Source organism: Necator americanus, chromosome V (genome assembly GCF_031761385.1).
Source record: "Necator americanus strain Aroian chromosome V, whole genome shotgun sequence".
Taxonomy (NCBI): Eukaryota; Metazoa; Nematoda; class Chromadorea; order Rhabditida; family Ancylostomatidae; genus Necator; species Necator americanus.
Genome location: NC_087375.1, coordinates 35,383,209 through 35,410,740, shown reverse-complemented (window position 1 = coordinate 35,410,740; position 27,532 = coordinate 35,383,209). Strand labels below are relative to the sequence as shown.

The window sequence follows — 27,532 nt, the reverse complement described above, 5'->3', positions numbered from 1 at the left end:
GTCATGGAATGGGATCATCTAATAAAAAAAAATTCCTTAAAAAACTATTTTTTTTAAAGGCATCACCCCACGAATCTAGGGTACGAATTTTGTTGGATTATGGAAAGGGCTGTTATATCCGTTCATTTCTTCCTGATAATGAACGAAGATGCGCGCGCGGGGAGAAGGCTGCGCCTCCAAACCCTTGTTGAAAATGGCGCGTCGGAACTAATGCTCATGCCGTTTTTTACAGCAAGAAGAAACGAATGGATTCACCCTTCTCTCAATAATCTACGATCCCGTCTATGGGAGTAAGAACCTTACTAAATTTCCTAAGAATTTCCCTAAGAATCCCAACCGTTACGACTTCACGACTCATGCTACTTGGAATAGAGACTGTTGTACCTCTTTCGCATCACTCTGTTGAAGTAAAGATAAATCTGCATTTAAGGAGGCAGTTTGGTGATGAAAAAATGTCTGAATATGTTGTAACACAGTTAATTTTAGGAGTTCTCTTTTCTTCTTGTTGCCGAAGAGTTTCTTCATAATAGCGAACCCTAATTGTACAGCGTTCCACACCACGTGATCCTATTAATGGGACAGCTTAATTTTTTTTTCTTTATTGTTGGTAGTTAGAATAATATTTACTGATCGAGAGAATAAATTGTGCTCATGCTGCAAAAGAAACGTGAACATAACTCAATGGGAGTAAGAACTACACAAATCTCCGAAATAGAATGACAATAGAAATAGAATGTAAAGATTCTTTAGGTTATTGTGCTTGTTTCGTCGGTCGATTTCTTTCATCGATTCACCATTTCCAGAACTGCCGATAGTACTTCACATCGTAATAATCATAACTCCCTACTAGAAAAAATACTCTGGAAGAAGTTGGAACAATGAAAAAACTGTTTTTTATCTTTGCAGATGGCATGATGACCTGACCGCTGACTAACTATCACATTTTTGACTGAGACCAATTACTCGTCAGAAAGGACATTAGAATAAAACTTTAGGTTTTTTATTTTCTTTCATTCTACACGTTTAGTATCCATTCAACCCCTTGTCCAAGTGCTTGGTCAACTCTATCGCCAACAAATTGGAGCAGCGGCCCTATCGTTCCGAAATTCTCCCCATCATAATGTAAGGATCGGGAAATTGGATAACACCGTCTACGATGATGAAAAAGCTTGAGTGCATGGAGAGAAAGTCGCTAAGACAACTGTTAGGCTATTTTTGGCCCAAGATGTGAGAAACGAGAGGTTTCAAGCCTTGCCTGGTCTTCACTGAAGTCGTCACAGAAAACTGTATTTGCTTCTTTGGGTACTTGACAAGGAAACCGCGCGATCGCCTTTTCTAAGTTTTCCTGAGCATGCTTTCAGACTCCTACTGGAAAAGCCCAACCAACTTTTGACCAAAGTTCTGGAGGGTGGTGCTCAAGGAAGGTCTGAGGACCCATGACATTGACAGGCAGTTTAGTCGAGACGTAGAATTACGGAGCAACGATGGATTGATAGATTCAACGCGAGCTGTAGCAAATACTTGATCGAGGTGTGAAAACCGTGTATACCTGCCATGCCATCTTCAGAAGAGATGTCTGAATCCCGACAGGAGATTCGGGAATCGGACTTTCTTCGGAACACTCGAACATATTACCTATGCACTTCTGCTGCTTTCCGCTCCAGGATACGATGCTATCGCATGGTTCATTCCATGCATCACATTGGATCATGTTCAACCTCTCTAGAATTCTCTTGAAACTTAGAATAGGTATTTATGTTGTTACACGAAATTACTCATTAGTGAATAAACCAATTCTGCTTCTATAATATTTTTGACAATTTGCACTGTGTATTATGACAAATATAATAACAAATACATATATATTCTGAACAGCGTTTATAGGTAATTAAAAATCGATGTTTATCCGGAATTAGCTCGTGATGAAAACAAATCAATCAAACAAATTGTCTCAAGCATTACTAGTTACAGATTTAAAGAATTTGATGAGCTTTTTTGAATGTTTTTCTAACCATCTTATTCTGTGTTCAGCCTCTTCCAAACGAACTTTGACAATGTTAGATTGTTGTAGGACAGGAATAATTTTTCGGTACTGTTTCACCTAAATAATATATTTGAAAAAAAAAACTACGTGAACTTCGACTTACTCCAAATCAACTTTGAACGGTATGTCAGCCATCCACTAAATTTTTGGTGACATATTTTTTGATGATTTATCCGATGCTTTTGAAAAGGAAACAGCCACTGATTGTGACTACAGCAGCATCTCAAAAAGGCAAACATATTTGAACTCCCAAAAATCTGAGCATTGGGATCCTGATTTGGAAAAAATATCATCTCGGTTAATTTTGGGCAGTTTTCGTATGTTTCTTCTTCCTGGAGAAATTAAATAGGAGAATTCAGATCCGATTACTCCGATTTTTGTCCATGTTTTTTTCCTGATAGGAGTTTCAAGCTGTTACTCGGCAAATCTATCGATTAGTCAATTTTCGCTAGCACTGTTAAGGAGTACTGTTTATGTTGTTGCTTTAAGTAAAAAATAAGATAGAAAAACTATGAAACATGAATGAATTCGCCCTTACTAGCATTATCTCTGCATTCGAATGCATGTTGAGGAGGCATGCACCAATCACTCTTTGGAGAAAACGTTCATGATTTTTTAACCTAAATTTTGTAAATACACTGGTTGTTTACTAGCATTGAAAAATAGTACCTGTATGTACCTGTTACAGATCGCTTTCCAATTCTCAAACAAAAAATGGGTTAAGAAGTCATTTGAAAGTGGGTTTAGTGCCACTCGGTTAAAAATCCTAGAAATACTCTGCACTGGAACCCCTCCATTCTTGTCAATCGCCATTCGCAGTAAACTAAATTTTTTAAGAAGATTTTTTTTAGATCACTGTTCCATACTCTATAATAAACATGTAAGGATAAATACAAATCTTTCAGAATTTTTCAGAATTAATTATTTCAGTTAAAAAAAAAACAACTTGAAATGTGTTGGGGACAAGTTGAACAATGCAAGACACTGCTACTCTTAATTTTCGTGGAATAAAAAAGACTTAGCAAGGTGGTTTTTTTTTTCAAACCCCGCAGAATGTATGCCATCTCATTTCGCAACAAAAATAGTGTCTCAGAGGTGAGCACTTTGGATGTTCAAGCATTAATTTGAGTCCAACAGCCATAAAATAATGTTTAATAAATTTAATAAAAAGCTAATGCTGTTAGAATGATTTCTTCATTTTTTTCGAGCTTCTGAACATAGGGTTAAACCTTCCTTACTTTCGCGTAAAAAATGATCTTTGTGTTCAAAGTAGCAACAAGTTTAACAATTTGGTAAGATGGATGGTCTCAAAAACATTTTAAAAATTGGAAATAGCATCAAAAATGAGGATCCAGTTTTAAAGAATTCTATGTTTTCAAAACGAGAAAACACAACACAAACAACAACAATTTTTAGCAATATAAGTCGCTCACGACGTACTCGGGCAATAGAAGAAGTTACTTATTCGGGAACTCGCAAAAGTAACGCAGATAGTTATGGGAACGGCAGCGATAGTAATTCAATACTTATGTGAGCATGTTTTTGTTTTGTTTTTGCTAGTTTATCGAATCTTATAACGTCTGAATTGTAAATGTGTCAATTACGCCAAACGTCTTATCTCAAACTGAAGTATCGGATTGCGAACGACGCAAGGAATACTATCGCACAGTGACTTCAAATCAAATGATGGGTGATTTACGAGATTACTATGTAGGTGAGGTGAAAATCAACTACATAGAAACAATCCACTTCGATGATGTACTGAAAAGGGTGGATTCCTTATTGGATTAAATTCATACGAATTAGGAAGCACTTTTATAAATTGGTCAAGAACTTAACAATGGCAGGTTTGGTAGAACAATTATCTCAGAATAACAATCTCAAAAATACCCCTTCAAATGTTCAATTTTCTGTGCACATGTCAACCCTTTCATAAGATTGTCCTTTTCCTCGGCATCATCTTCATTTTTGTACAAAGACTTTATCTGAAACAGCACTTCTTTCTTTTGTTGGAATCCTTTGTGAAAAATCGTAGCACATAAAGCGAGAGACAAAATGCCGGTCACACAACTCATTCCTCTCCCGGCACTACAAAACATCTGAACGCTGGAGGGAACCAGTTAGCTTGGAAATGCAAGCAGTTAACAGAAGGGTCTACAAGAAAATCTCATTCCAGTTAGGTAGCCTGACTTTTGAAGAAAAACAAAACTTGTATATCCTTTCTAAGCTAGTTATTACGTCTATTCCCGTACCCTTAATTTCAATACATCGATTTTTCTCATAGAAAATGATTTTAGTTTAGATTTCTCCAATGTACTATTTTTTTACTTCGTATCGTCATTATTTTGATTTTCAAGAGAACATATCGTGGCCAGACAGTTTGTTGTTATCCGAACAAAGGAAATCCTTTTTTGGCAAAAACATTGTATTATCAGTTCTATTGAAACTGGGGCAGCTTTTCGGTGATCATATGCGCTTTAGGAAAGTCAAGCATGGTAAATACAGAACCTAGCTAGTTTCACACTAATTCACATAGTCCATGTATCTGTGTTCAGCAGTGACTGCATGTACACGAAACACCAGGCTCAACTGAATTCTTACGATTTTTTTCTTTTGATTTTTTACAAACAACCTCCTTTCTCTCTCAATATGTTTCGCACCACAATCTTCACCGAACCAGCTAAAATGACCTGCCCTCTCACGTCCTCGCGTGTCCCCAGGTGGCGGATAAAGGGCTAATCGCGGACCAAAAGCGACCTTGTATCTACCTTGAGACGCAGATGGATTCAGGGAATGGACTCCCTGTTTCTGCTGTGCCAGGATCGGCTTGTTATACTATTGTATCTCGCACGTCGGTCCGGCCAGAAGCCTGCAATCAAGTCACTGGGGAGTGCAAGGTAGGGGGTTTGGAGTCGCCTAAGCTCTACTCGTCCGCTACGGGAGGACGCAAGGTAGGACGCAAGGTTCTCCCAAAACTTATGGGACCAAAGGCCTGTAACTCGCCCATGGGTTTTAAATTTATATGCAAAATACCGTAATAGAAGAGATTCTCCTGATTCGGAGGAAAGCCTGGTGCGGCAGCGCCAGGAGAAGCGGTGTTGCAGAAGTCATGTAAGCTTCCGAGAAGGAAAAAGAAAAGAAACTAGGATGACGACCTGTACTTATAACATCTGTACGCTTGCATCGCTTGCTGGGAAATTCAGAAATCCTCCCTTTCGAAGTCCGACATGCCATCATGTCTGTGAAGTATCGCACTTCAGCCGGTCCCAACAGAATCACGTCTGAATATCTGAAAGACCTACTGAAAACCGCCGGCCCTCTTCCACACAGTGGCGATGCTCTTCACTCGTTATCTGTCGGAATCGAAGGATCCTAAGCAATGGAAAGCCAGTAAGACTATGCTGTTGTATAAGAAGGGAGACTCACAAGACATCGGCAACTATTGCCAATATGCTTACTGTCTGTCATCTACAAACTTTCACAGGAGCAATCCCAAATAAGATTGAAAGAACATTAAGTGAAGGGCAGCCATACGAGCTAGCAGGGTTTCGAAAAGTTACATACCGTTTCAAAACCAATAGAAGCATCACGAGAGTATAAGATGCCGCTGTGTCGCACTTTCATCGATTTGAAGAAAACCTTCGATATGGTTGGGAACGAAGTCAAGGATGCCTTGGATAACTGAGGCGTCCCTACTCCACATATAAAGATAATTCGTGAGTTGTATAGCAACATCACTACCAAAGTTCTCCATTCTAAAATGATGTCATCGATGTGAAGAGAGGGGTTCGTCAGGATGACACAATTTCACCTTAATTCAGTGCCACTCTCGCGATACGAGGATTGAAATGGGATAACATGTCTCACGTTTGGATTCAAATCAGCGTTTAAATTTGGCCCATGCTTTCCTGTTGACTCGGCCAATTGAATAACATAGCCAGGTACATGTATAACTTGCCTCTGTCTGTGTCGCGCATGGTGTCATCTTATTATTAATTGTATTGGATTGTGTATAAATAGTCGTTATTGTGCAGATAAACAGGGAATCTCCTTCGCTAATGAACTAATACAGCTAATGAACGTTCTACATCTGTACGTTATCATATGAATTTCTGGCCGAAGCGCACAGCTATAACATGAAGAGTAGATCGGGTTGTCGATACGGACTACGGACTATGTGGAGTAGCATGAAAACGCTGAATGAGTGGTCCAATTACAGAAACAGTATGGGCATCAGGACAAAGAAGAATATGTTGTTATTAAGCTTTTAATAGCAACTGTTAGAGGAATAACAGGTTGTCATTCGTCATTTATCTGAAGGTATAAAAGGGTTTCCCATTCGAGGCTTTAATATTATAAGCAGAAGGGCTGACCTTCCCTATTGCAGTACTCCCTAATTGCTTTACTCCTTGGCAGTACGTGGATCTTCGGAAAGGCTTAGGAATCCTAAAGTGAGCATCTTCAAATCAAACCAATAACGAGCATAGTTCGTTAACAATCACCTGACACATTGACTGGCTTTTTCACTTCCCGTGCATCGATGAAGAACTTCTGTTTCAAAAAGTGATCGAAAGGCCGAAGAACAGAAACTTGCATTACCCTCGCAGTAAAATTCAACTAGAGAAGTCGCATATTTCCTGTAACAAACTAGACTAGAATTTTAAAATGATAATAAAGTAAATTTATTCAGTGTGGAAATTCAGCAACATTTTCCTCATTCATTTTTTTGCAGAACATTATTTTGAGAGAAAAAATTCAATGGAGAATACTGCTACTACTGCTGGTCAGAATATTTCTCTGAGAACATGTGCAACTTCTGTTGACCACACTAAAGTGATATTCTTTGTGGATTCAGTGGAACAACAACATTAAGAAATTCAGGAAACTAAGGTTAGGTGTAGAACTATTATTAGGTCCATCCTATGTTGGTATCGCTTCTCGCTGGATATCTTCACCTCCATCTGTCCGCCGCCGCGCACAAACATCGAGCGAAAGCAAGCTCTCGCAACGGCTACCTGCACAACGAGCAGCATTCGACTTGTATCATGAAACTAATGCCCAGTAACGTTTTTGAAGAAGGTGTGTTAATAAGCGATAATTTCGAATTCAGAATCACAAGAATTACAAAAACTTACGTAAGTTTAACTTACAGTTCCATGGACGATAAAGACTTTAACGCTCCAGTTGAGCCTTCCTTCCAGCCGTATTGTAGATGTTTGAGCTCTACACTGCTACCATTCATAGCTGTGGCAGCTTGACCTCTTATGTACGAGGAGTACATGCGTGTGACCCTCTTTTCCATTATTTGATTAGTATAAAGCTAAAAGTATATGTATGCTCCCGTAATAAATTTACGTTAAGCAAGTGTGAAACGCTTACGTGAAAATATTCTTTTCCACGTTTGTTACCAAATAGTTTTTTTATCCTACGAAACGCTCTTTCCACAGCCCTCCACACTAAGTGATCCTATGAATAACACATTATGAATTTTATTATTCTATATGATGGCCGGATTTGAAGTGTACGAGGCTCCGTTGCACGATCGATTGTTGGTTCGAATCTGCCCACGTGCTAATCAAGACTTACATCCCTCCGAGGTCAAGAAATTGGGAAGATAAGAGACACCGACTTGATGCTTCCGCTAGCCTCTGCGAGCCACTGTTTAGGCTAGTTACACATTGAGGAACAGGTGAGGAGCAAGAAGGTGAGCAATTTAGTTCAAATTGAGGAAAGAACTTGAAAATATAAAACGATCTTCACCTCGCATACTTTTCATACAACTTTGAATATGTGAATAAGCCCTTTTACGTTAGCAATGAAAATTGTGAATTGAAGGCAGTTTGTCACGAAGTTGGAGTAGCACAGAAACCCCGGGGAACCTATGGAATTCGGGTTGTAGATCACGGAACAGAGCGTGACTCAGCTTGACTTAACCGTAAAAAAACGGTGTGGAAGTAAAACGGGGAACGGCGTTCGTTCCTACTAGGTGAGTTAGGACGCCCTATCCCTGTACACGCGCCGCGTCCACGGGCGAGCGGTTAAAGACTAATGAGCTCTCCACCAACCTATTCAGGTAGAATCAATGAACAAGCTGCTAAGAAGACCGGAATGCATACAAGGGAACGCGTTCTAACGCACCTCGTTGGAACGATCATCGTCTTCCACGGTGTTATTTTACGACAATCAGGATACGTTAAGCGGACCCACGCTGTGCCCCATAATCTACAAGCCGAACTCTACGGGTTCACTGGCGCTTCCGTACCACGTCAATTCTGTGGTATGCTACATTTAAGAATATATCTATCCGTTTTGATACTTACGGAAAGAAAATTTAGTCTCAACTCCCGCACTCATTCTTTTTCACCACCCTCTATAATAGCTGATAAGTGATGCGATTCCAATGTTTTATGGCTATCGTTTCTTGAAACATTTTTCTTTTTCTTCTTTTTTTGTATACTGTGTAGTGCAGGAATGAGATCGTTTCACCGGCGTAGCTATCCAGAAATTCCTTCTCGTTAGCATATTCTCTCGTTCTGTTGTCTTCTCTAAGATTTTCTTTTGTAGAATCGGATTTTTACGTCATTCATTTTGGCTATGCAAAGGAACGGTTTCATAGCTTAATACTCCTGTTGTGACGTGTGTGTTTTCTTACAATTCATTTCATTTAGGAATTATTCTCTCTTTTTTTAGAACTGTCGCCATACTTTTGACTGAACTGCTGATTTTCCCCACTTATTAGATAAACTAGGGCGGGAGTGGTGCAGTTGGTAAGAAGTTATGGTGCGACTGCATCATGATCGGAGTTTCCATTCCACCCGAGTACCAATAAGTCCACCATCCTTTCGGATTCGATAGGTTGGGACCAGTGCTGTTTGGGAGGATAACTACACTGATGTGATACACCGGGCAGCCCCCTCAAGTCATCGAATGGGCCAACACGCGTTCCACAATTTCGACGATTACGAATTGCAGTAAGACGCATTAGCGCATCCGAGGTGCATAGATACGCCAGAAAACTTTTCAACGATATGATTTAGAAAACTTACTACTTCTCAGTGGGATGTTGGTAACTCGAAAACATTCACATTTAAATATTTTTTCACTTCAAACCCTTTAGTAAACCCTGACAACTAATTTCAAACCTCTTACCTCCTCTTTAGACAAATAATTAAGGAGGTCGAACACAATTTTATAATCTACTCGATCGATGAGAGCTGCCGTAAAAGCATCACTGATAATCGCATATCTTGTATACGGAGTGTAGACCTGGAAGTAATCAGTTCTCTCCAGACGTTTCTTTGTCTGGAATTTTCTCTTTTTTAAAATAATTTTTCGTCTTTTCAGATTGAATTGTAAGCGTGCGTTGTCAATTTTTCTGAATAAGGTGACGTGAAATCCCATCAGGTACATAGTGAAACTAATAGGAATATAAATGTGTATACAGTGAGACTTTCTGACACCATTAAATAGAAGTGTAAAATATCGGTTGCTTAGTCATGCAGTTCCATGAACATAGTAGAGTGCATATCAGTAGTAGTGGCAGGATTATTGCTTAGTATTCTTGCCTGATGGATGGAACTAGGGATTTTAGTTTGATTAAAGGTCTGCTCAAAGTTTAAGATGTGAAGTTTTTCAGATAGAGTCAAAAAACCTCAAATAGTCTTCCGCCCCACCACACCTGTCTATGATAGTTAACTATCGGGAATTTCAAAAACAGAAAGGAGAAGAGGAATGAATCATTTTCTCATGCTTCTCAAGCATTTTCCAACGATGAAGATATGCAACTAACCTCATGATTTTCACGAAGTTGTTTTATTATCTTCTTCCAACCTTCAGCGTCGTAGTTTTGAGCCAAGTAACTGCGTCTATCGGCGTTAATGACAATAGGCACATCTTTGGGTTTCATTTGTATATACAACGGTTCATCTGAAAATGATGGTGTTAGGACAACTGCTCCAACTTATAGACTTCATAAAGTGTAATACTTATTTGTGGAACCAGTGAGTGTTCTGCTCTTTCTAAAATTATTTGTTGGTTTCCTGACCGAGTACATTCGAATCAAAGCGATTCTTATAATTTTTAAGGAAGACGGTTTTTACCATTTGAAAAGAACACATCTTTAACAACGGCAAAACAATTCTGGAAAAGATTCAATAAGTCATTGTTTCCCTTGTTCCCATATTTCTTATGGGTCTACGTCTGGCGTATTTGATGCAGAATGGCTTCGGTCACTATCCTTGATAAGAAAAATAAATGGTTTTTGTCCTTTTTTGTAAGAAAGAACAAGAGTTTGGACAGGATAATCTCACTGTAATGAGCACCTCGTTTCAGCCACTTGTAATGCAATTGCTTGTCATCCCATTGATACCATAGAGGAACATCCCATTTGTACCTGAAAATGGAAGATACCTTCTAGAATGCGCTTTGAATGCGCGAATGAATAAGTGAAGTGAACGAAAACAAGGCGAAAACGTTCTGGATTATTGTTACCCATAGTTTGAAGATATATATTTCTGTGGTTCAATGGCTTTGGGATTCTTCAAATATCTTTCCTGCTTTATCTTCAACGTAGTAGAGTTGAAATGCTCCACAGTCACAAGCGGGAAACCCATCTACATTTAGTTCTTATCAAAAAGTATGGTGTGTTTAAAGGTTCCTCTAAAGCACCTGTTTTGACCACCGACCACCAACATCAACCAAATTCAATTTTCTTCCATCAGGACCTTCGACTCCTTCGACAACTTCGTCGAATGCTTTCCACAAGTCATCTACGCATGTGTTTTTGAAGGCAAATTTCTTGAGGTAGTGCTGCAATCAGCATAAAATGGAATCAGCTACATACTGATAATTCTAACAGAATGGAGAATATAAAATGTGAGAATATGTACAAAATACATTAACAAATTTTAATTAATAGACAGAACATGTAGCGCCTGCGCACGACTTTTCCATTGATGGGGAAGATCGCGGTCCTGCGATAGCTTTCGCGGGTGCGTGTAAACAGGGTCCCACCAGAATTTCGAGCATGCCCCGGTCATACCTCGTCAGAGCAATTAGCGATGGTGAGTGAAATATGAGATAAGGACGTATCTGATAGCTTTTAATTACGTATACAAAAATCTTTGTTAAGACGGAACATTCCAGCTATCAAAAGTAACGCTATAGAGAATTATCGTTATCCTGTAACTTCCAAGCCTTTTTGTAGCCTAATTTATTTCTGGACAGAGGGACCTTCTGTATCTCTGACTTCTTGGAACTTACAGGAAGAAAAAGAGTTCAAATTTGGTAAGATTCCTATACTTTCTGAAGGTGATAAAAAGACAAACTCACTCCCTTTCTTTATTAGAACACCATACAAAATCCCATGTACTTCTACTTGACTCTATTATTCTTTGACTTATTCGGTAATTTTGACAACTCACACCACTCTCCTTTGCATATTTCCTTGTAACAGCACAGTGCTATGGGCCTCTGTGGCTAGAAGAATATCTAAGACGGTCGTCTGCGTCTTCATGGATGACTGAAGCGTGACCTCGTCGAGGTATGTTCGCGTATCCGCCGGCATATCCACTCGGCACGTTATGCCTCGGAGGCATTCGCGTAAAATCCGCCGAGACCTTCTTTACCGTTCCCCAGCTTTCCGGTTACCAGCCAAAATATAATGGCTTTCTCCTAATTTTATGGGTTCCAATCTCTTTCAACACCATTCCTGGCATGGAACCCCATTTGTATTACGCGCCTTCGAAACATATTCCACTTGTGCTCGCACCGAATTTGAATTTCTTCTCATATAATTCAAAAACACAGCACTCGCCCACGGAGGACGGTGAAGATTGGGTATGCACTGAATATGCCCAGGGGATTCACGTACATACCACAACGAGGTAACGCTCCAGTCGTTCATGGAGACTCAGACAACCGTTTTAGATGCTCTTCTAGCCATACAGAAGCAAAGAGCTACACAATTATAAGAAATATGTAAAGAACCAGAGAACGGGAACGAGATTTGTCCAGATCTTACGTTCAGGAAGTCCAGAAATGTATCAAATGATTGAAATCTTATCAAATGAATTATTTTTCTTTCAAAAGTTCAGATATACAAAATTTTTATATTTGAAGCTATTAGAAGCGTCTTTGTCCCATATTTCACATGAGAACTTCTCCTACTTCTAGTACGCTTATAAATTTGAGGTCACCTCACACAACAAATTTCCAGTGGATGTTTGTGATCCTACAAAACAATTTAGTAGTTCGTGAATTATTTCCTAGGCAGTGATCCAGCGTATGAATAGCGATAGGTAACCCGAGTCAGCTATTTAGGTAGCAACGAATGTAAATCTCTTCACCGCACCATCGCTAATTGAGGCAGCATGCTCGAAAATCTGCTTGGACTCTCTTTACACGCACCCCTCGCCTACTGGCTGGTGGCAAACAATAGGTAGGAAACACTGTCACAGCGCAAACCAATTGGGGGCGGGCTCAGCTGAAAGCCGCTTCCTAACTCACAATTTAATCAGCCCCGTTGTACCGCATACCGTATTTCATCTGTATTATTTGCGTATTGCGTTTTGCCATCAAGCACTTTGTAGAGACACTTTGTAGCGTATGTCATTAGGTTAAACCACTTTGTGCATTGATATTTTTTTGCATTATATTCGTACTCCAGTTAGAAGGTAGGTGGGACCTGGGGATCACGAGACCCTCGAATACCTGGGGATTTTAGGACATACTCAGAAGAAGGAGCCAGAGCAGTGGAATGGGACTCTAACCCGCATGGGTCCAAAGAGGCTAGGACGAAATATAGTGGCTTTGCCCAGACTCTACAGATCCGGACAGTCGTGACCGGGTCTCCCCATCGATCTTCGCTGCTTCCTCTCGAGCAGATCTAGAACATTATTTATCTGGTAGATACGATTACCTCTGTTTTTGTTTCTTATTTCCGGCTCTTCCTTTTGTGCCTGGTTTTACTAACTGCATTTTTTTAGCATGTTCAATTTATGTGTTGTACACAGACCTTACCCAGAAAAAATCGATTCCGAAAATAGCCCTGTAGTTTCAACTTTGAATTTTTCACTTGGAAAGTCACTCAAGTCTCAACTCAAGACAGAGTTGTTTTCTTTTTTTAATGGTTGTAGAACGATGACGTACCGCGAACAGAAATAAATAAGAGAAAACACTTTTCAATAGTGAGTCCACCTCCCTTTCATTTCCCCTAATATAGCACCCTATGATAGTGGTGAGATAACCAGGAAATTTGGTGGGGCGGTCGTTAGGTACCCGCAGCCGCCGCGACAGCCCATTAGGGAAAACGACTGGCAACGGCGATCGTTAACTCCTCTGCGCAGCGTCAGCAGAGCACTGCGCTGCGTTTGCCTCATGCCCCGACCATCACATCCTTCATCAGCGACTCTCATCGTCTAGTGAGGTGCGAAACATGCCTCGCAGGGGCACGCTATCTTTGTTATTGCCTCCGAATGGAGCATCTATCGTTTTCTTATAAAGATATATCGAACGACTGCACACGAGATACCAGAAATAGGAAATAATTGTACGTTTTATTTGCGTAAAGCAAAAAAATCGAAATTTCACAAACTATTCCAGTATCTTGCATGGATTTAATAGTCCGTATAAATGCAAATATACATCTATATCTTCTATACACTTTTTTCAATCAAACATCTATCTTTCAAAAACCATGTTCTCGGTTCTACACCTTTTAACTTTTACTACGTTGCTACGTTGTTGCCTATTTGTTCCTTGAACCTTCGCAGAAGGCAACTCTATCACGTAATTGCAATACAAACATTGCTCATGACCTCAGTGATGTGGTGATGGATGGGCGTGGCTTAGTGATCACAGGTAGCCCAAGATATGCCTGCTCTGGCCTACCGACAGTCTCTTCTGCAGGCACTTATCCGGCTGCAGATAATCGGCTGCGGGCACCCGGAAATTTGTAGTTGTTGCGAGGAAGAAGACAATGAAATCGCAAATGTGAGGTCACATGCAATAATAGGAGTGTCATGCATGATAGCAAATTTTTGTAAACAATTTGTGGATGTGCTTTTTTCTGATGTGCTACCAACTTCTAATTGATTTAGGAATGGCCGTTGCTGCAATTTCTTGAAATGTTTCGGGCGATTTTATTTGTTGAGTGTTCTGGACAAGTTCAAAGCAGCAAATCACGAGATTGGCGATCTTGGGACCTCATCACAAAGAGATAAGGATAAAGATATACGGCATGGGTATGAATGCTCTCACACTCAGTATTTCTCAATTGTCCTTAAAAAAACGGCAGGAAAACGGCCTTGTCGGTTAGATTTTCCTACGAGGCATCTAAAAAGATGTGAGGCAAGCGAGCGCAGGCATACGCGCAGCGTCTTCGAGCAATCAGTGGTTCCATGATATGTCTCTCATGATCTACACCTCTAACCCTATCCATTCGTGGATGGATCTCAACATCGTCAAATTGGTGGTATGTCGCCTCCAAGAAACACTCAGTGAACTCTTTGAAGTGTCTTGATGATCCAGGAAAAGAAGATCTCGAATGTTCTAAAATTGGGTTTGCGCTTACATCACCGTGAAGTGCTGCTGTATGAGATTGTGAGTTTAAATACAGGACATGACTGAATTTACCGATTAAACAAGGAAAGTTCACGGTAAACGAAGGGAACCTATGTCACTTCTTAGAGTTAAAAATTGGTTGCTACATACATGGAAAAACAATGCCACCTAACATTTTGTAGAAATTGGTTTTTGGAAAGTATTCCCTCCGTACTACTAACAGCCACAGTAAAGGCACAGAAGCATTGCGTCATGTCCGGCACGACCTTCTTAGCCACGCCTTTCTCACGCGGCGCTCGGGAAACATTGCCATTGGCAATGTATTACGGTAACGCTCCTACGCTGGCCGCATAAATAAGGGCTGGCTCCGCGCACTCGGGGTCCAGTTCCTTTTCTATCCGTCTTTGTGGTATCGTTTATTGTGCTCGTGTTTTTCGATCAATCACCACACCCACCACTTATCCGCATCACACCACTAACACCATCTAAGCCTGGCTGGCTGCCCATGAGCTCCGAACCGCACATACCAGTTATCGCCGAGAACCACCACCACCTGAGCTTGGCCCATCTGATATCCGCCGTTTATGTCGTACATTTGTGCTTTGCCGTGCAGTGTTGAGATAAGGATAACCCACGTATATAACCGCATCTACCACAAGATAACCACAAGGGATTAGGTTGGGGGGAGGTGGGGCGTGCGATCAGGAGCCAGCCCCGAGGCCCCCGAAAGGGCAATCGGGGCGGAGGATGGGACCCGCAGGGTTCGGAGGAGCTAGGGCCCATAAGGTGGCTAGCCCAGCGCAGGCCCTTCCGGATCCGGGCAGCCGGCCCCGGGTCCTACCCCGATACCCGCCGCTCCTCCTCGAAGCTGACCCGGGGCACGACACATTGTAGGGAACTTAGGGTCTAGTGTGATAATGTCAGAATCCGGACAGTCTGGAATGTGCTTTTTCACGGTACCTATTGTTTGCTGACATTGAAGAAATTTTGTTATGTGTCTCTCAGGGTGCGATTCTCTCTTTATAGTTTCATCAAAGAACTTCAGATCTCTTATACAGGAAATGAAGCATACTAAAAGAATAAGAAAACACACAATCATTGCTTTTCGAAAGTTCTGTTCTCCAATCACGTCGTGGATCATTGAAATGATAGAACCTGCTTTATCATAAGATAATATGTCGTAGATTTCGGCCAACTCTATAGGCATGTCCATAATAGATGAAATTGGACGACTTGCAGCAAGAGAGTCTTTTTCCATTGAGTAATCCAAACCAGCGACGATTTCGTTTCTTATCTGGGAAGAATTTAATAAGAGACATATATGAGTAAATAGCGGAAAAACTCACAATTCGCATGTCTCTGTTCTCATTCAGTTCCATATTTTCGAAATAATTAGCAAAACCTTCTTTGATCCACAACTCATCCCACCACTTCATTGTAACCAGATTTCCAAGCCACTGAATGCTAATGGACTTTGTCGTGTTCTATTTTTTTCTTCCAGTGTATTTTTAAATGATGATTACTGTGCTAGACTTTTGTACTTTCAAACTATACATACAGCTATGAACTAAATAGTAAAACTGAAAAAAAAAACGCCCAGATTAATTCTCACTGGATCTGAAACGATAGATAGGTGAAAAACAACGTGTTTTGTACACAATCCTTTTTTTTGAGTGGCACGGTTGAGTAACGCCGACAGAAATACCACGCGTATTGAAAAAAAGAGGTTGGCAGGTTGAAAGGAAATACAAGAATGAGTAGTAATTTAAGCTCGTAGAGAGTTAAAGTTTCTAGTTCCAGGATATAGATCCTAATAATAAAAGAATGGTGTGGTTTGCTGGTAACTACTAGTGGACACGAATCAATAAAATGGACAAAAAGCAGAGTGTTTAGGATTGAGACTACGCAGATATTACCAATTATTGAGATACTGATAAATTTCTTACTTTTTTCCTATTAAATGGCTTTGCCTACACCTGATTTATTGTGTTTAAATGATATCTTATGGTAAATTTCATCAACTTGTTCCCAAGTGGATTCTCCATTCCCGTTGTTCCATGTTAGGGTACTGGAACTTCTCCAAAAATACCCCCGAAACAGTCCCGAGAACTAAACAATTTTGTAAATTTTTCGCAGGGCCACCGTCAACCGAAAAGAGTAATTTGGAAGGAAGGATATAATGAGTTCTAGTCAGAATGCGGTCTTAGAGCAGCAAAAAATAAAAAAGACTAGAAATACAAAAACGACATCACTAGCGTTGTTATTATTTTGTTGTTAGAAGTGTAGTGAATAGGAAATTAGTACTTGATGAGCCAGTTCATGAGCTATGACCGTTCCTTCAGTCCAATCGTTTATATTTGTAGAATTAGGCAATGAAGTCAATAATAACAAATATGTCCTGGAACAACAATGACGATGAATCTCAATGTAATGAGACGTTTTTAGTACTCAAAAATGATTAAAGGTACCTGAATGCGATTAAACCCCAGTTTTCCGTAGCTCCTGATGCATAATCTGGTATTGCAACCAAATCTAAAAGTTAAAGGTTTTTTTTTCTACAAATTAGTGTTACATCTCGAGTTCGTTAATTCCTTTTTTGATATTCTATGGCTAAACTCTCCTGCAAAACTGAAACCTCTACGCGCAAGACTCCAAAAATTTCTTGGACTTCTTTTAAGGAGCCAAAAAATGAACATAAACAAAATATGTATTTTCACAACTAACGGACTCATCTCAATCTCGGCGCGTTTTCATCCACATCAGCCGAAGGGAGAGAGACCCTCTAGATATTTTCTAGTTGGTGATGACCGTTAAAGTGCTACTCGGCAAGGTTTAGGGATATGGAGTTTTTGTTGAATTTTGTTTCTTTGCATTTCTTTTGTAAGGTTTTTTTTGCAAGAATTTTCCTGTCAAACAGGAATTTAGAACAATTCTTCACTTAGAATAAACTCAGTTTTGCTACCGATTTCGGTTACGACCAAGTAAAAATCTATCAGGCACTATTCTTCATGCAAAGGTCTACCAGTATTTCAATTTACTGTTTCTTTTCTCACAACTTCTCACAATTCCTCAATTTTATCTTCTTTACCCGACCTAAAAAACCTAACCCATCAGCCAGTTTAAATCTATGATATGAGAGAAATGTCCCAGCGAGGGTCCCAGCGGAATGTATAATGTTTATCCTTAATGCAAAGATCTATCAGTAGTCGGGAGTAATACCCACAATTTGAGGACCTCCGTGGTTTCCATCTTCCTTAGCCGACATTTTTATTTTTTTTCCTACTTTGTCATACAAACCTTGTTTCTTCATAACATCTTCAATATCAAAATATCTTTCAAGTGTTTCCATGTAAGTCACTGCTGCTTTTAATCCATACTTTCTCTTATCCTTGGTGTCAGGAGTGGACCATACACGAAACTAAAACTTCCATCTGATATTATGTTGGTAGCTTATGATGGGAAGTAGAATTCTTACCCTCACACCTCTTTTCGTGTAAGATTCGTCAAATTCAAACTCTGATACAAATATGGCGAGAAGATAAGATGGCATGATGGGTGTTGGCTCAAATGTTGATACCTTCCACTTTCCGTCTGCTTCTCTGAAGTAATTCACTGTTCAAATGTGTTGGAGAAGGAGTTTTTTGAAACTTATCGGATAAAGGCAAGTGCTACCAGCTACTCCAATATTTTATCTTCCTCTATTTTCTTGAAAATAAAGTTTTGCTCTCATATAATACGAATCTTCCTCTTCTTTTAAATAATTAAAAAAAGGTTCTAAACTTCTATTGCTGCAGACGCCTGCAGTACACATTACAAAGTAAATTTTGCGTATATGATTAGGCAAGCACTGGAAGTTTTTTTTTAAGATAAAGCAAATGCGATTTTAATTAACCCTACCGAAATTAACGTTACAAATAAATGATCGCTGCATAACTCTTTTGAAGAAAAAATGTCGTAAATTTGTGATAAATCTTTAAAAAATGAAGTTTCAGTAACACAGATAGGTACGAAATTTTTGGGACAATAATTTACGCTTGACGTAAATGTACACATACAGAATGTGAGTATACGACGTTAGTTTACGCCGAACGACTACGGCTGTGTGAGAAAATAATTAAGAACGTGAATTACATATGAATTTTAAATAATTAATAATTTTAACTTTCTTTTAAAAAGATACTCGGGCACTGCAAACATCTTCCCACTCAAATAATAGATTCAAAAATTTTGAATAAATGAAAATTTGCTCATAAAAGTAAGTCGAAACAGCTGTAAGCTTGGACACCTAACAACTATCGATTATTTGATGTACTTCAGAAACTTGAACTATGGGTTAGTTAAGCGTCCGGGTAATTTGAGAATTAAAAAATGTCACAATGAAAGGATTAGAAGTCTTTTTAGTTCAGTTGTTTTTTTTTTTCGGAAAAGTCTACTCCATAAAATTCAACGCACGTAGTTTCACTGATTTCGAAGGCATTAGCAATCGCTCTTGTCCCATTAGGATGAATAACGGTTACTTTCCATATTGCCTTATATTCTGGTTCATCGAAGCAAGGCACAAATCTCCGTGCATCTGCCGGCTCCATCTTTGTCATAGCAGCGATTCTGAGAAAAGTTGAACTATAGAGTGCCATATCCAGTTATACTACTCTTCAAATAACATTTTGTAACAGAGAAGAAAAATTCAACTCGAATTGTCCTTCCTTATTTGGACTTTTTATTTTTTTTTACTTTTTTCTTTTTGTGGACTTTGAAGTATCTGAAGTATAATATAAAATATTATAAAGCACAGAGCCCAAATATTTCAGCAGCTTTGGGGTTAGGTAGCGATGAAGATTTTAAGGATTGAAGTTTAAAGTTTAAATAGAAGTTTGAACGTGATGTTTTTTCATTACTGAATAGATCTACAAACGAATCTTTCTGACTGCAAAATCTTTAAATATTTTACATGAGACCTTAGGACGCGTATGTAGATTAATTTGAGATTTTTCATTCTCCCAAATTTAGAAGGTCAATAACCTTCTCGAACCATTTTGAATGTTTTACATGTGTACTGCCTGCAAATATACCATTCGTTTGCATCATTGCACATTTCTTGAAAGATTGTAGTGTACTATACATCAATATTAATTATTCTACCTGAAAGACGTCTTTTCAAAAAGTAAAAGTAGTAGTCCTATATCCTTCATCTATTATGGACATGCCTACAGAGTTGGTCGAGATCTACGACATATTATCTTATGATAAACTACTACTTTTACTTTTTGAAAAAGTAGTAAAAGTTCAAGAAGTAAACAGTTGCTATCTTAGCCACATACTCTCCTTTTCTCTCTAATCTGCTCCAGTCAAAGGCACCTAATGAAAAAATTCTTTCATTACATTCTATTGACTATATGTGGATGTAAATGAGAGCACTCTAAATGATAAAGAGGTAGAAAGTTCTCATCTTTTAGCCGAAAAAAAAGTATTTTAGTGAACGTCCACATACTTAGGATTTCCTTGTGAATCGTTGTAGTAGGTTCTGTACAGTCCTGTGAGGCCATCGTTCACCAAACCTGAGAACACCACCTGAAATTTTGATTTCTGCATTATATACATATGTGTATTTGTGCGAACATTCGACTAAAACCTTTTTTTCTTCTGATACGCTTTGAATGCATCAAAAAATGTGCGAACCACTTTCCATACGTTTTTATAACCTCCTAGGGGTTTTAAAAAGATACGGAACCTTGTGCATGCGCCGCATCTTCCGGGCCGTTTTTTTTTTATGACAATTGGGAAGAAATGGACGGAATCACCCCTCTCCACAATCTACGACCCCATATAGGAATACTCCATCTGAAATCCATACCACCTCAGATTCGTAGGGTGATGCCTTTAAGAGAAATCGTATCCCTTTGACACCTCTAGACACCGTCTCCCATGAATATACGAAGGAATGAAGGGCCTTTCGTCTTAGGTAACTCGTGGTATTTTAGAACAAAAGAAAAAAGTGAACATTATCATCCCAGATAAATATTATCAATACAGTACTCCAATGAGGCTATGAGCAATTAAATATTACTTTGGATCAGATCATTTCCGCTTTTCTGATCAATATATCAGAAAAGCGAAATGTTAAAATGTACGTTAAAAATACACACAAAAGCATCGTTTGGCCGGGTGTTACCGTATCAGTGCAGTCATTCCACATGTTATCTCACACAAAAAGGACCGCACTATCTTCCACTGATAATAAATTAGGTGCCGATTACTGTAAAATTTCCTCACTCAGACAAAGTGTGTTTCTGTTTTCTTTCTTTCTTCTCTGGTGCATCATTGGTTCGTGCACGAATAAATAAATAAATATTTCAATAAGCACACCACAAACAACAGGCATTTTACAACGCTTCTATTTTCCAATCCTTCTGATGATATTATTGCTCGGGGATTTTTTAAGAGCTATTTGAAAAAGTTTGATATGAGATCCTATATATATTGCATCTGCTACAATTTTAATCCACTCTCCGCTCGGTGCAAGTCGGCTTAAGGATGGTGGGAAGATTTAAAACATTTGAACGAGCTCCCTGCTGTGTGTATGTATGCTACTATATAACTACTGCTATATTTGTAAATAAATGTAAGATAAAGCAAAAAAAGTTCTAAGTGTTTTCGCTGGATGCCTTTAATGAACCATATCTGACCATGTAAACATCACATTGGTCATTCTACAGGGCTACCTCAAGGTGACATTACGAGAACGAAAACCGAAAAAGATCGTGGCCCAATCGCGGTGAGACGGCCAAAACGATCGCAAATTCCGAGCTTACGATCAAGAAGGTTTTTCCGTACGTTTTCTGGGATTGAAAGGTAATAATCTACTCCTCCCTTCGGACCGCACACTCAATTCAGACCTCTACTTTCAACACCAGACCAGATTGAAGCAAATGAATGGCCTAATGTGGCCAAAATTGGCCCATAGGAAACATGTTCTGTTCCACCAAGATCATTTCAGGCCACATAGAGAAGCTACAAGAGCCTGCATAGGTGATTCTACCGCATCCACCCTATTGTTCGAACCCGGCACCAAGCGATTATCACCTTTTCAAGCATTTCCAGAATTTTCTTGATGGTACAAAACTTGCCTCAAGAGCGGGTTACGAAAATTGAAAGTTTTTTTTTACCAATAAGGCCGAGGACCTCTTTAATTCCGGAATTATGAAACTGTCACCAAAATGGACAAAAATTATCGAACAAAACGGCGCATTTTTGATTTATATTGTATGGTCCCAACTATATTAACTTATTCGTCGAAATGAAGCGAAAAAACGCTCGGATCCTTCTTTTTCACCTAATATATATAACTACTGCTATAATTAATTTTGCCAATAGTCTTTCTTCTTCTTTTTCATTTAGCCGTACCAATCATTAGATCCCTTGTATCTTCCAGGAAACCTTTTGAAACAGTAACCAGGTCAGATAGCAAGCTTGAGTGAAGCAAAAATCCAAAAAGAATGATAACGCCCATTTGATTACTGGGCTGTAGAAATCATCTCACTCAAAAAAAAAACCCCAGATCTATGTTTTATACCGCACTTCAGGAAAACACACCAAGAATGGTACGGTTTTCCAAAAGAACTGTTCAGAAACAGTAAAACATTCAAATTTGCTGTATTTATAACAAACTCTTACCTTCAAGTTCACTTTTTGATCAACATGCAAAGTCTCAGCAAGTACGAAAGTTACTTTTTCGAAGCGTTCTGTTACTTCTACGCTTTTGATAGGAATCCGAGCACCATTCTAAAAACCAAAAACTGCTGGTAATTTTACAGTTTGATGCACAGAAATAAACTATGGGAAGTAAGTAAGTTTTTAAATAGTATTTATTTATTTTTTCCGCTCTTATATGTATTTCCTCCATTCCCAATGTTCAATATCTTTGAAGTTTGAGCGTATCAGACGTTTCTGCTCATCGATGTGTTGTGATTGGAAGAAAATTGTGCGGAAAAGTGTCACGTCGCTACCGAAGTGTTTCATGAACAATTGTGGAAATAAGAGAAAATGAGGGTGACGTACTGAGTGCGCCTCGCATTTGTCCGATAATATCTGAATCTCCTTCATGTTCAGGATAATTTTATTTGTTGGCTCCAAAACGACAATTTCAATGACCACTTCTCCATCAGTTGTGAGATTTTTGTCGACTGGATAGTCTACATAGAAGGGTAGGTAGACTCTGACGACCAGGTTGTATGATACTGAAATAAAGGATAAAGGAAAAAGGATAACTGCCCCATCACGTTCACTTCAATTCAAAATCGTTTGAGTTTGTGTAACTGGCCTATACAATGATTTGAGGGGACTAGCAGATGTGTCAAGTAAGTGTTTTTATCAACCCAGAGAAGTGTGGCAGCAATTTTTCGACTATATAAGGATGAAAGGCAATAGGGGGGATTCGAACCTCCGATCGATCGTGCAGACACAGTGGAATCTCTAACCTACTGTGCTACACCCGCTCTGAATGACTTAGAACTGTGAAAAAATTCCAATCATCCTACATATGTGGTCTGAAGAAAATGAAAAGAGACAACGAGAGAACTCTGCCTTAGGCAGAGAATGTCACAATTCCTCCTCTTACGTATCGCATGAAAATTTCTGCTCATTTCGTTGCTAAGATTTAAGCAACCTTTTAGCTGCTATAATATTTTCGTGCTCTTACGTTCTGCTCCTCAGATAACTGAGAGATTTGAAATCTTCTACTAATTAATGTAATTACGTTTGTTTACTTCAAAGTAGTAATTTGTGATTTCTCTAAAATATGGCTGTTCTGACAGTTGGCCAGTAATAAAAATTGTCTTTCTTCATTAGTTGGAAGTGAAAATTTTTTAAATCAAGAATTTGATAAAGGAGGTTTTCGAATGATTTCTTTTTTTCTCTTTTACCTTACTGTTTCCATTTTCCAGGAAAACTACACCAGTTTTCCTAGAAAGTGTATTCAGTATTCTTATAAATTTCAAAGCAACCCACTTGGCTTCAGATTCTTTGGAAGTCGCAGGGCTTTCAAAGTGATGAAAGTCGCATTTTGTAAATTTTCCCTGTAAAGAGATGTCTTTAAGATTACACAACGGTAGTCCTATATTTTTCTCTCAGCTTCATAAAAGTTAAAATATTTTTCAAGAAATTGCAAGTCTATCAACGAAGAAAATCAAACAACGCAATGTTCAACTAACGTGCTTTGACCTCCCTTTTCAAGGTCAGACAAGCGGTGCTCGAATTGTGTTCGAACGAACAGATAGGTTATTAGGCAGGAAAGTGCCAGAAGGCCAACTATGACTACTGTAGAAATCAGCATGAGAACAGGGGTGCAAAGAAATCCTTGTGCATTTTTTCGTCCTTCTTTCTCTCGTTCCTAAATCACGGATAATGTTTCAACCGTATTTTTTGCGGTGATTTTAAATGATTACTGTCACAACACTAAAACTCTAGCACAGGAAAAATTGCAGTTGGCCCTCATAAACACTCTTTAAGTTGAGAAGTTTGGAGAACTCTATTTAAATTTGCTACTTGCACGATACTGAAAAGAGATGATACTCTTGAGAATGAATTTCCTGAAATTGAAAGTCTCGGGATCTCACCACGAATGGATTGGGAGAGGGATGTAATCCACAACAGTAGGCGTGATCACACTCAGTTTCGAATATTAATCCATAAAAAAGGAGTGTGAAGAAGTCTTGGTTGCACTGCTCTTCCCTACGATGCAACTTGTTACGCGATACAATGCAAGCCATTCTCTTTTCGTTCAACTTCAGTGATCCAGGTAGTGTAACTCAAATGAGCAGCAGAAGCTCCTCATCCTGCACATTCAAAGACGCCTTGCGGATTGTAATTGTTCCACTGGCCATACTAAGCAGCACTGAGGTAGAAGTAACCAAGGCTGTTTTCGTCGGCTTTTTCAAATCCTAGGAGATCGGCTGTGACAATGTTTATCCTCATCATCAACCTTATGACTTGTTATTTTCCACTAAACGCAATATAGGCATCTGAGTATACGCCTTGGGAGCGTTCAAGCTATATAACTTGCTCTGCTACATATTGCAAGTCTCCCGAGCTTTGCAAAAGATGCTGTCGTCCGTCACATCGCCAGAGCCCGTACCCTCATAGGTAAAACCTCTGAAGAGAACATGGCATCTCTGTGAACAAACACACGCTTTATAACGCTAAATTGCCGGCCGCTGTCGAGTGGACTCCATCAAGCCGCTTTGTCCAGACTGCTATGATACCTGAATGCGCCGCTGCATTGCAGGAAACATGTATCTGAAGCCATTCTGTCTTCAGCATCGAAAACTACACCATACACTGCAGTGATGGTGATAAGGAGGTGGGAGGCTGTCCCGTGGCTTTGAGGAGAAGCTACAATAACCTAGCGAAGGAATTTGTTTCTATGTCGTCGGAAAGACTGCGACTTTCCAACGACTGCGATGTCGCAGGGACTCAAATTCTAAATTCTGAGCGCTCCCGCACCACGAAGACGGCCGAAGACCATCACAAGGAAGGTTTTTACGATGAAGTTGTTGCGCGCAAGTCGAAGATACCCAGCAAGTATTGTCGGAATCTACGCGACCGTAAGGATAGATCTCGAGAAACAATCCAGTTTGCTTGGAAAATGGTTTTTTCTCGCGAAGCAAACGTCAGTCAACGGTAGTCGTCTGTTAGACCTTTAAAAAGAGGTAAATTTCTTCATTGCTTCCATATTTAGGAGTAATCATTGACACCATCAGCTTACGTGGCGGAACCTCAACCCTGTCAACGCCTGAGAAGCAGCATCAGCAGAAGATGACAACTTAAACTTCAGCACGATAACGCATTAACAAAGATCACCCCCTTTTGGATATCTGAAATCTGCAATATCTGCGTGGAATGACGCAATCGACTCCGTCCACCGCCTAGTTCTTTTTATGCTCAAATAACTTTAGTTTTACGAATTAGTAGACCTGAAGGACGAAGAAAGAAGAGTATCAATAAAAATTAGAGTACAGACCACGAAGCTGTGGAGATAAGGTTCACCTAAAACGTAATCCGGGGAACGATAAAACGTAATCCGGGGAACGAATGGACATCAACTGCAGAGGAGTTTAAGAAGGCGTAGGAAGACGAGAGCCTGAGAAGAAGCGGCGTTCTAGTTGATAATGCAGCGGGAAAATCAGGAGGTGCTCGACCGACCTACGTTGCCAATGCAGTCGCTGTAGGCGAGGGAGCCCTGCTCGGCGAGGCAACCCTGGGCATATGGAGAGAGTATTTTAACTATTTTGTAAACTCACAAGCACCATCAATCCATGAACTCGAGCATGCCGAACGACTTTTGTACTCTGAGGTTAGCAATAAACCACCAACCGAGCCGAAGGTCTCGCAGAGAATCGAACACCGACGGATGGTCAGATTCTGCGCCAACTCTACCGGGAGATCGAAAGACGCGGATAAGACGAGTAAGGCAATAACATCCGCTTGTCATTTAAGTAAGGAAATCAATTGTCATTGGTAATGAGATCCCAATGTTGCTAATTCTAGAACACGCTGTTTTTACGTACAATCACCAGCACTCGCGGACAGAACAAGCCTACATTGATGCACCACGAGACCATTGGAGATTTTGTCCGCTCTTTCTCAAACAAATTCTCAAATTTTCCGTCCTACTCCCAATTCAGTCAATTGCGAAAAGCCTTTTGCGTGCCTATTTAGCTGATGTAAACTGGCTAAGGAACTGCTCGGCAGTGAAAAAGAAAACTTACTAAGGGTGGAGACAACGAATTGCTGTTGTCCTCACTGCTGCCTCCCATTGCCACTGAACTAATGTGAATGAATCAAGAAACAATGATTGTTGTTTGTTTACAATAGCGATTCACTTCTCTCCTGCGTATTCTTCCCTTCACCGTTAAGTACGGTTGGTTATAAATACGATCTCCACATTTTTGAATGCTCCTAATTATCGACAACGACTACTCATCTGAAGAATTAGGATAAAGAATAAAGTTTCTGGCGTTAATCAATCCGCTTGGGATGCGCCCCTACGTTCACTTCAATTCAGAATTGTTTGAGGTTTACGAACGTGTAACTGGCCTATACAATGACTTTCGGTGGCTAGCCGATGTATCAAGTCAGTGTTTTTATCCTCCCAGACAAGTCTGGTACCAATTTATCGACCCCGGAGGGATGAAAGGCTTGGTGAACAATAGGGCGAATTCGAACCTCCGATCGATCGTGCAAGAAGCGGATCCTCTAACCGCTACACTACACCCGCCCCTCTGAAGCATTATAAAACATTTTTATGCATCCTGGGGAGATATGGAGCTGTTGTTAAGAGCTTCCGCTATTGCTACGCATGATCGATCGAAGGTTCGAATCCGTCCTAGTCAAGCAGGCTTTTCATCGCTCCGGAGGTCGATAAATTGGTACCAGACTTGTCTGGGAAGATAAAAGCATCAGGTAGCTTTCGCAAGTAATTTTACGGGTAGTTACGCGTTCGTAACCTCCAAACGATCTGAAATGAAGTGAACGTGGTGGCGCATTCCAAGAGGATTGATCAAAGCCAGACACTTTTGAGCTTATTTAGTCTACATTCCTGAGAAGAGAAGAGTGAGTTTCTAAAGATAAAAATTGATTTCACACAGCACGCTGAGTTGAAATATGTTTTCATTTCATGAGTCGTGCTAAGGCATATTCAGTCTTTCCAATTTAGTTTAACATCTAAGGACGGGTATTTTTACCGTTTTGGTCCTGAAGGAGTTCAGTTCACAAACCGAGCTGTCGTTTTGACATCCAGCAACGACTGTGAGGATTGCAAAACATCCCACGACTCAGTTATGTTGTTAGTCTACTACACAATGACAGATATCATTATAAAATGTAAAGAACACAGTACCGATGTTTATATGGAAAATGGCTTGTGTTAAAAAC

General features: G+C 39.7%; 2 protein-coding genes across 2 annotated transcripts; one reads left to right on the top strand and one right to left on the bottom strand.

Moving 5' to 3' along the window:
- Positions 1-1,951: 1,951 nt before the first annotated feature.
- Positions 1,952-26,415, bottom strand: RB195_016186 (uncharacterized protein; the record flags this gene model as incomplete). Its single annotated transcript, XM_064207225.1, has 26 exons — positions 1,952-2,101; positions 2,583-2,664; positions 2,724-2,867; positions 3,935-4,029; positions 6,418-6,490; positions 6,547-6,681; positions 7,195-7,364; positions 7,424-7,510; positions 9,194-9,310; positions 9,834-9,970; positions 10,366-10,436; positions 10,535-10,656; positions 10,712-10,852; positions 15,699-15,899; positions 15,952-16,062; positions 16,910-17,003; positions 17,074-17,137; positions 17,903-18,023; positions 18,081-18,204; positions 19,058-19,210; positions 20,094-20,173; positions 22,277-22,384; positions 22,661-22,839; positions 23,609-23,676; positions 23,812-23,990; positions 26,368-26,415. 26 exons carry the CDS (start codon positions 26,413-26,415, stop codon positions 1,952-1,954), a joined length of 3,054 nt encoding a protein of 1,017 aa, XP_064063106.1.
- Positions 26,416-26,920: 505 nt separating this feature from the next.
- Positions 26,921-27,528, top strand: RB195_016185 (uncharacterized protein; the record flags this gene model as incomplete). Its single annotated transcript, XM_064207224.1, has 2 exons — positions 26,921-26,971; positions 27,328-27,528. The coding sequence occupies 2 exons, from the start codon at positions 26,921-26,923 to the stop codon at positions 27,526-27,528; spliced, it is 252 nt and encodes an 83-aa protein (XP_064063105.1).
- Positions 27,529-27,532: the final 4 nt, after the last annotated feature.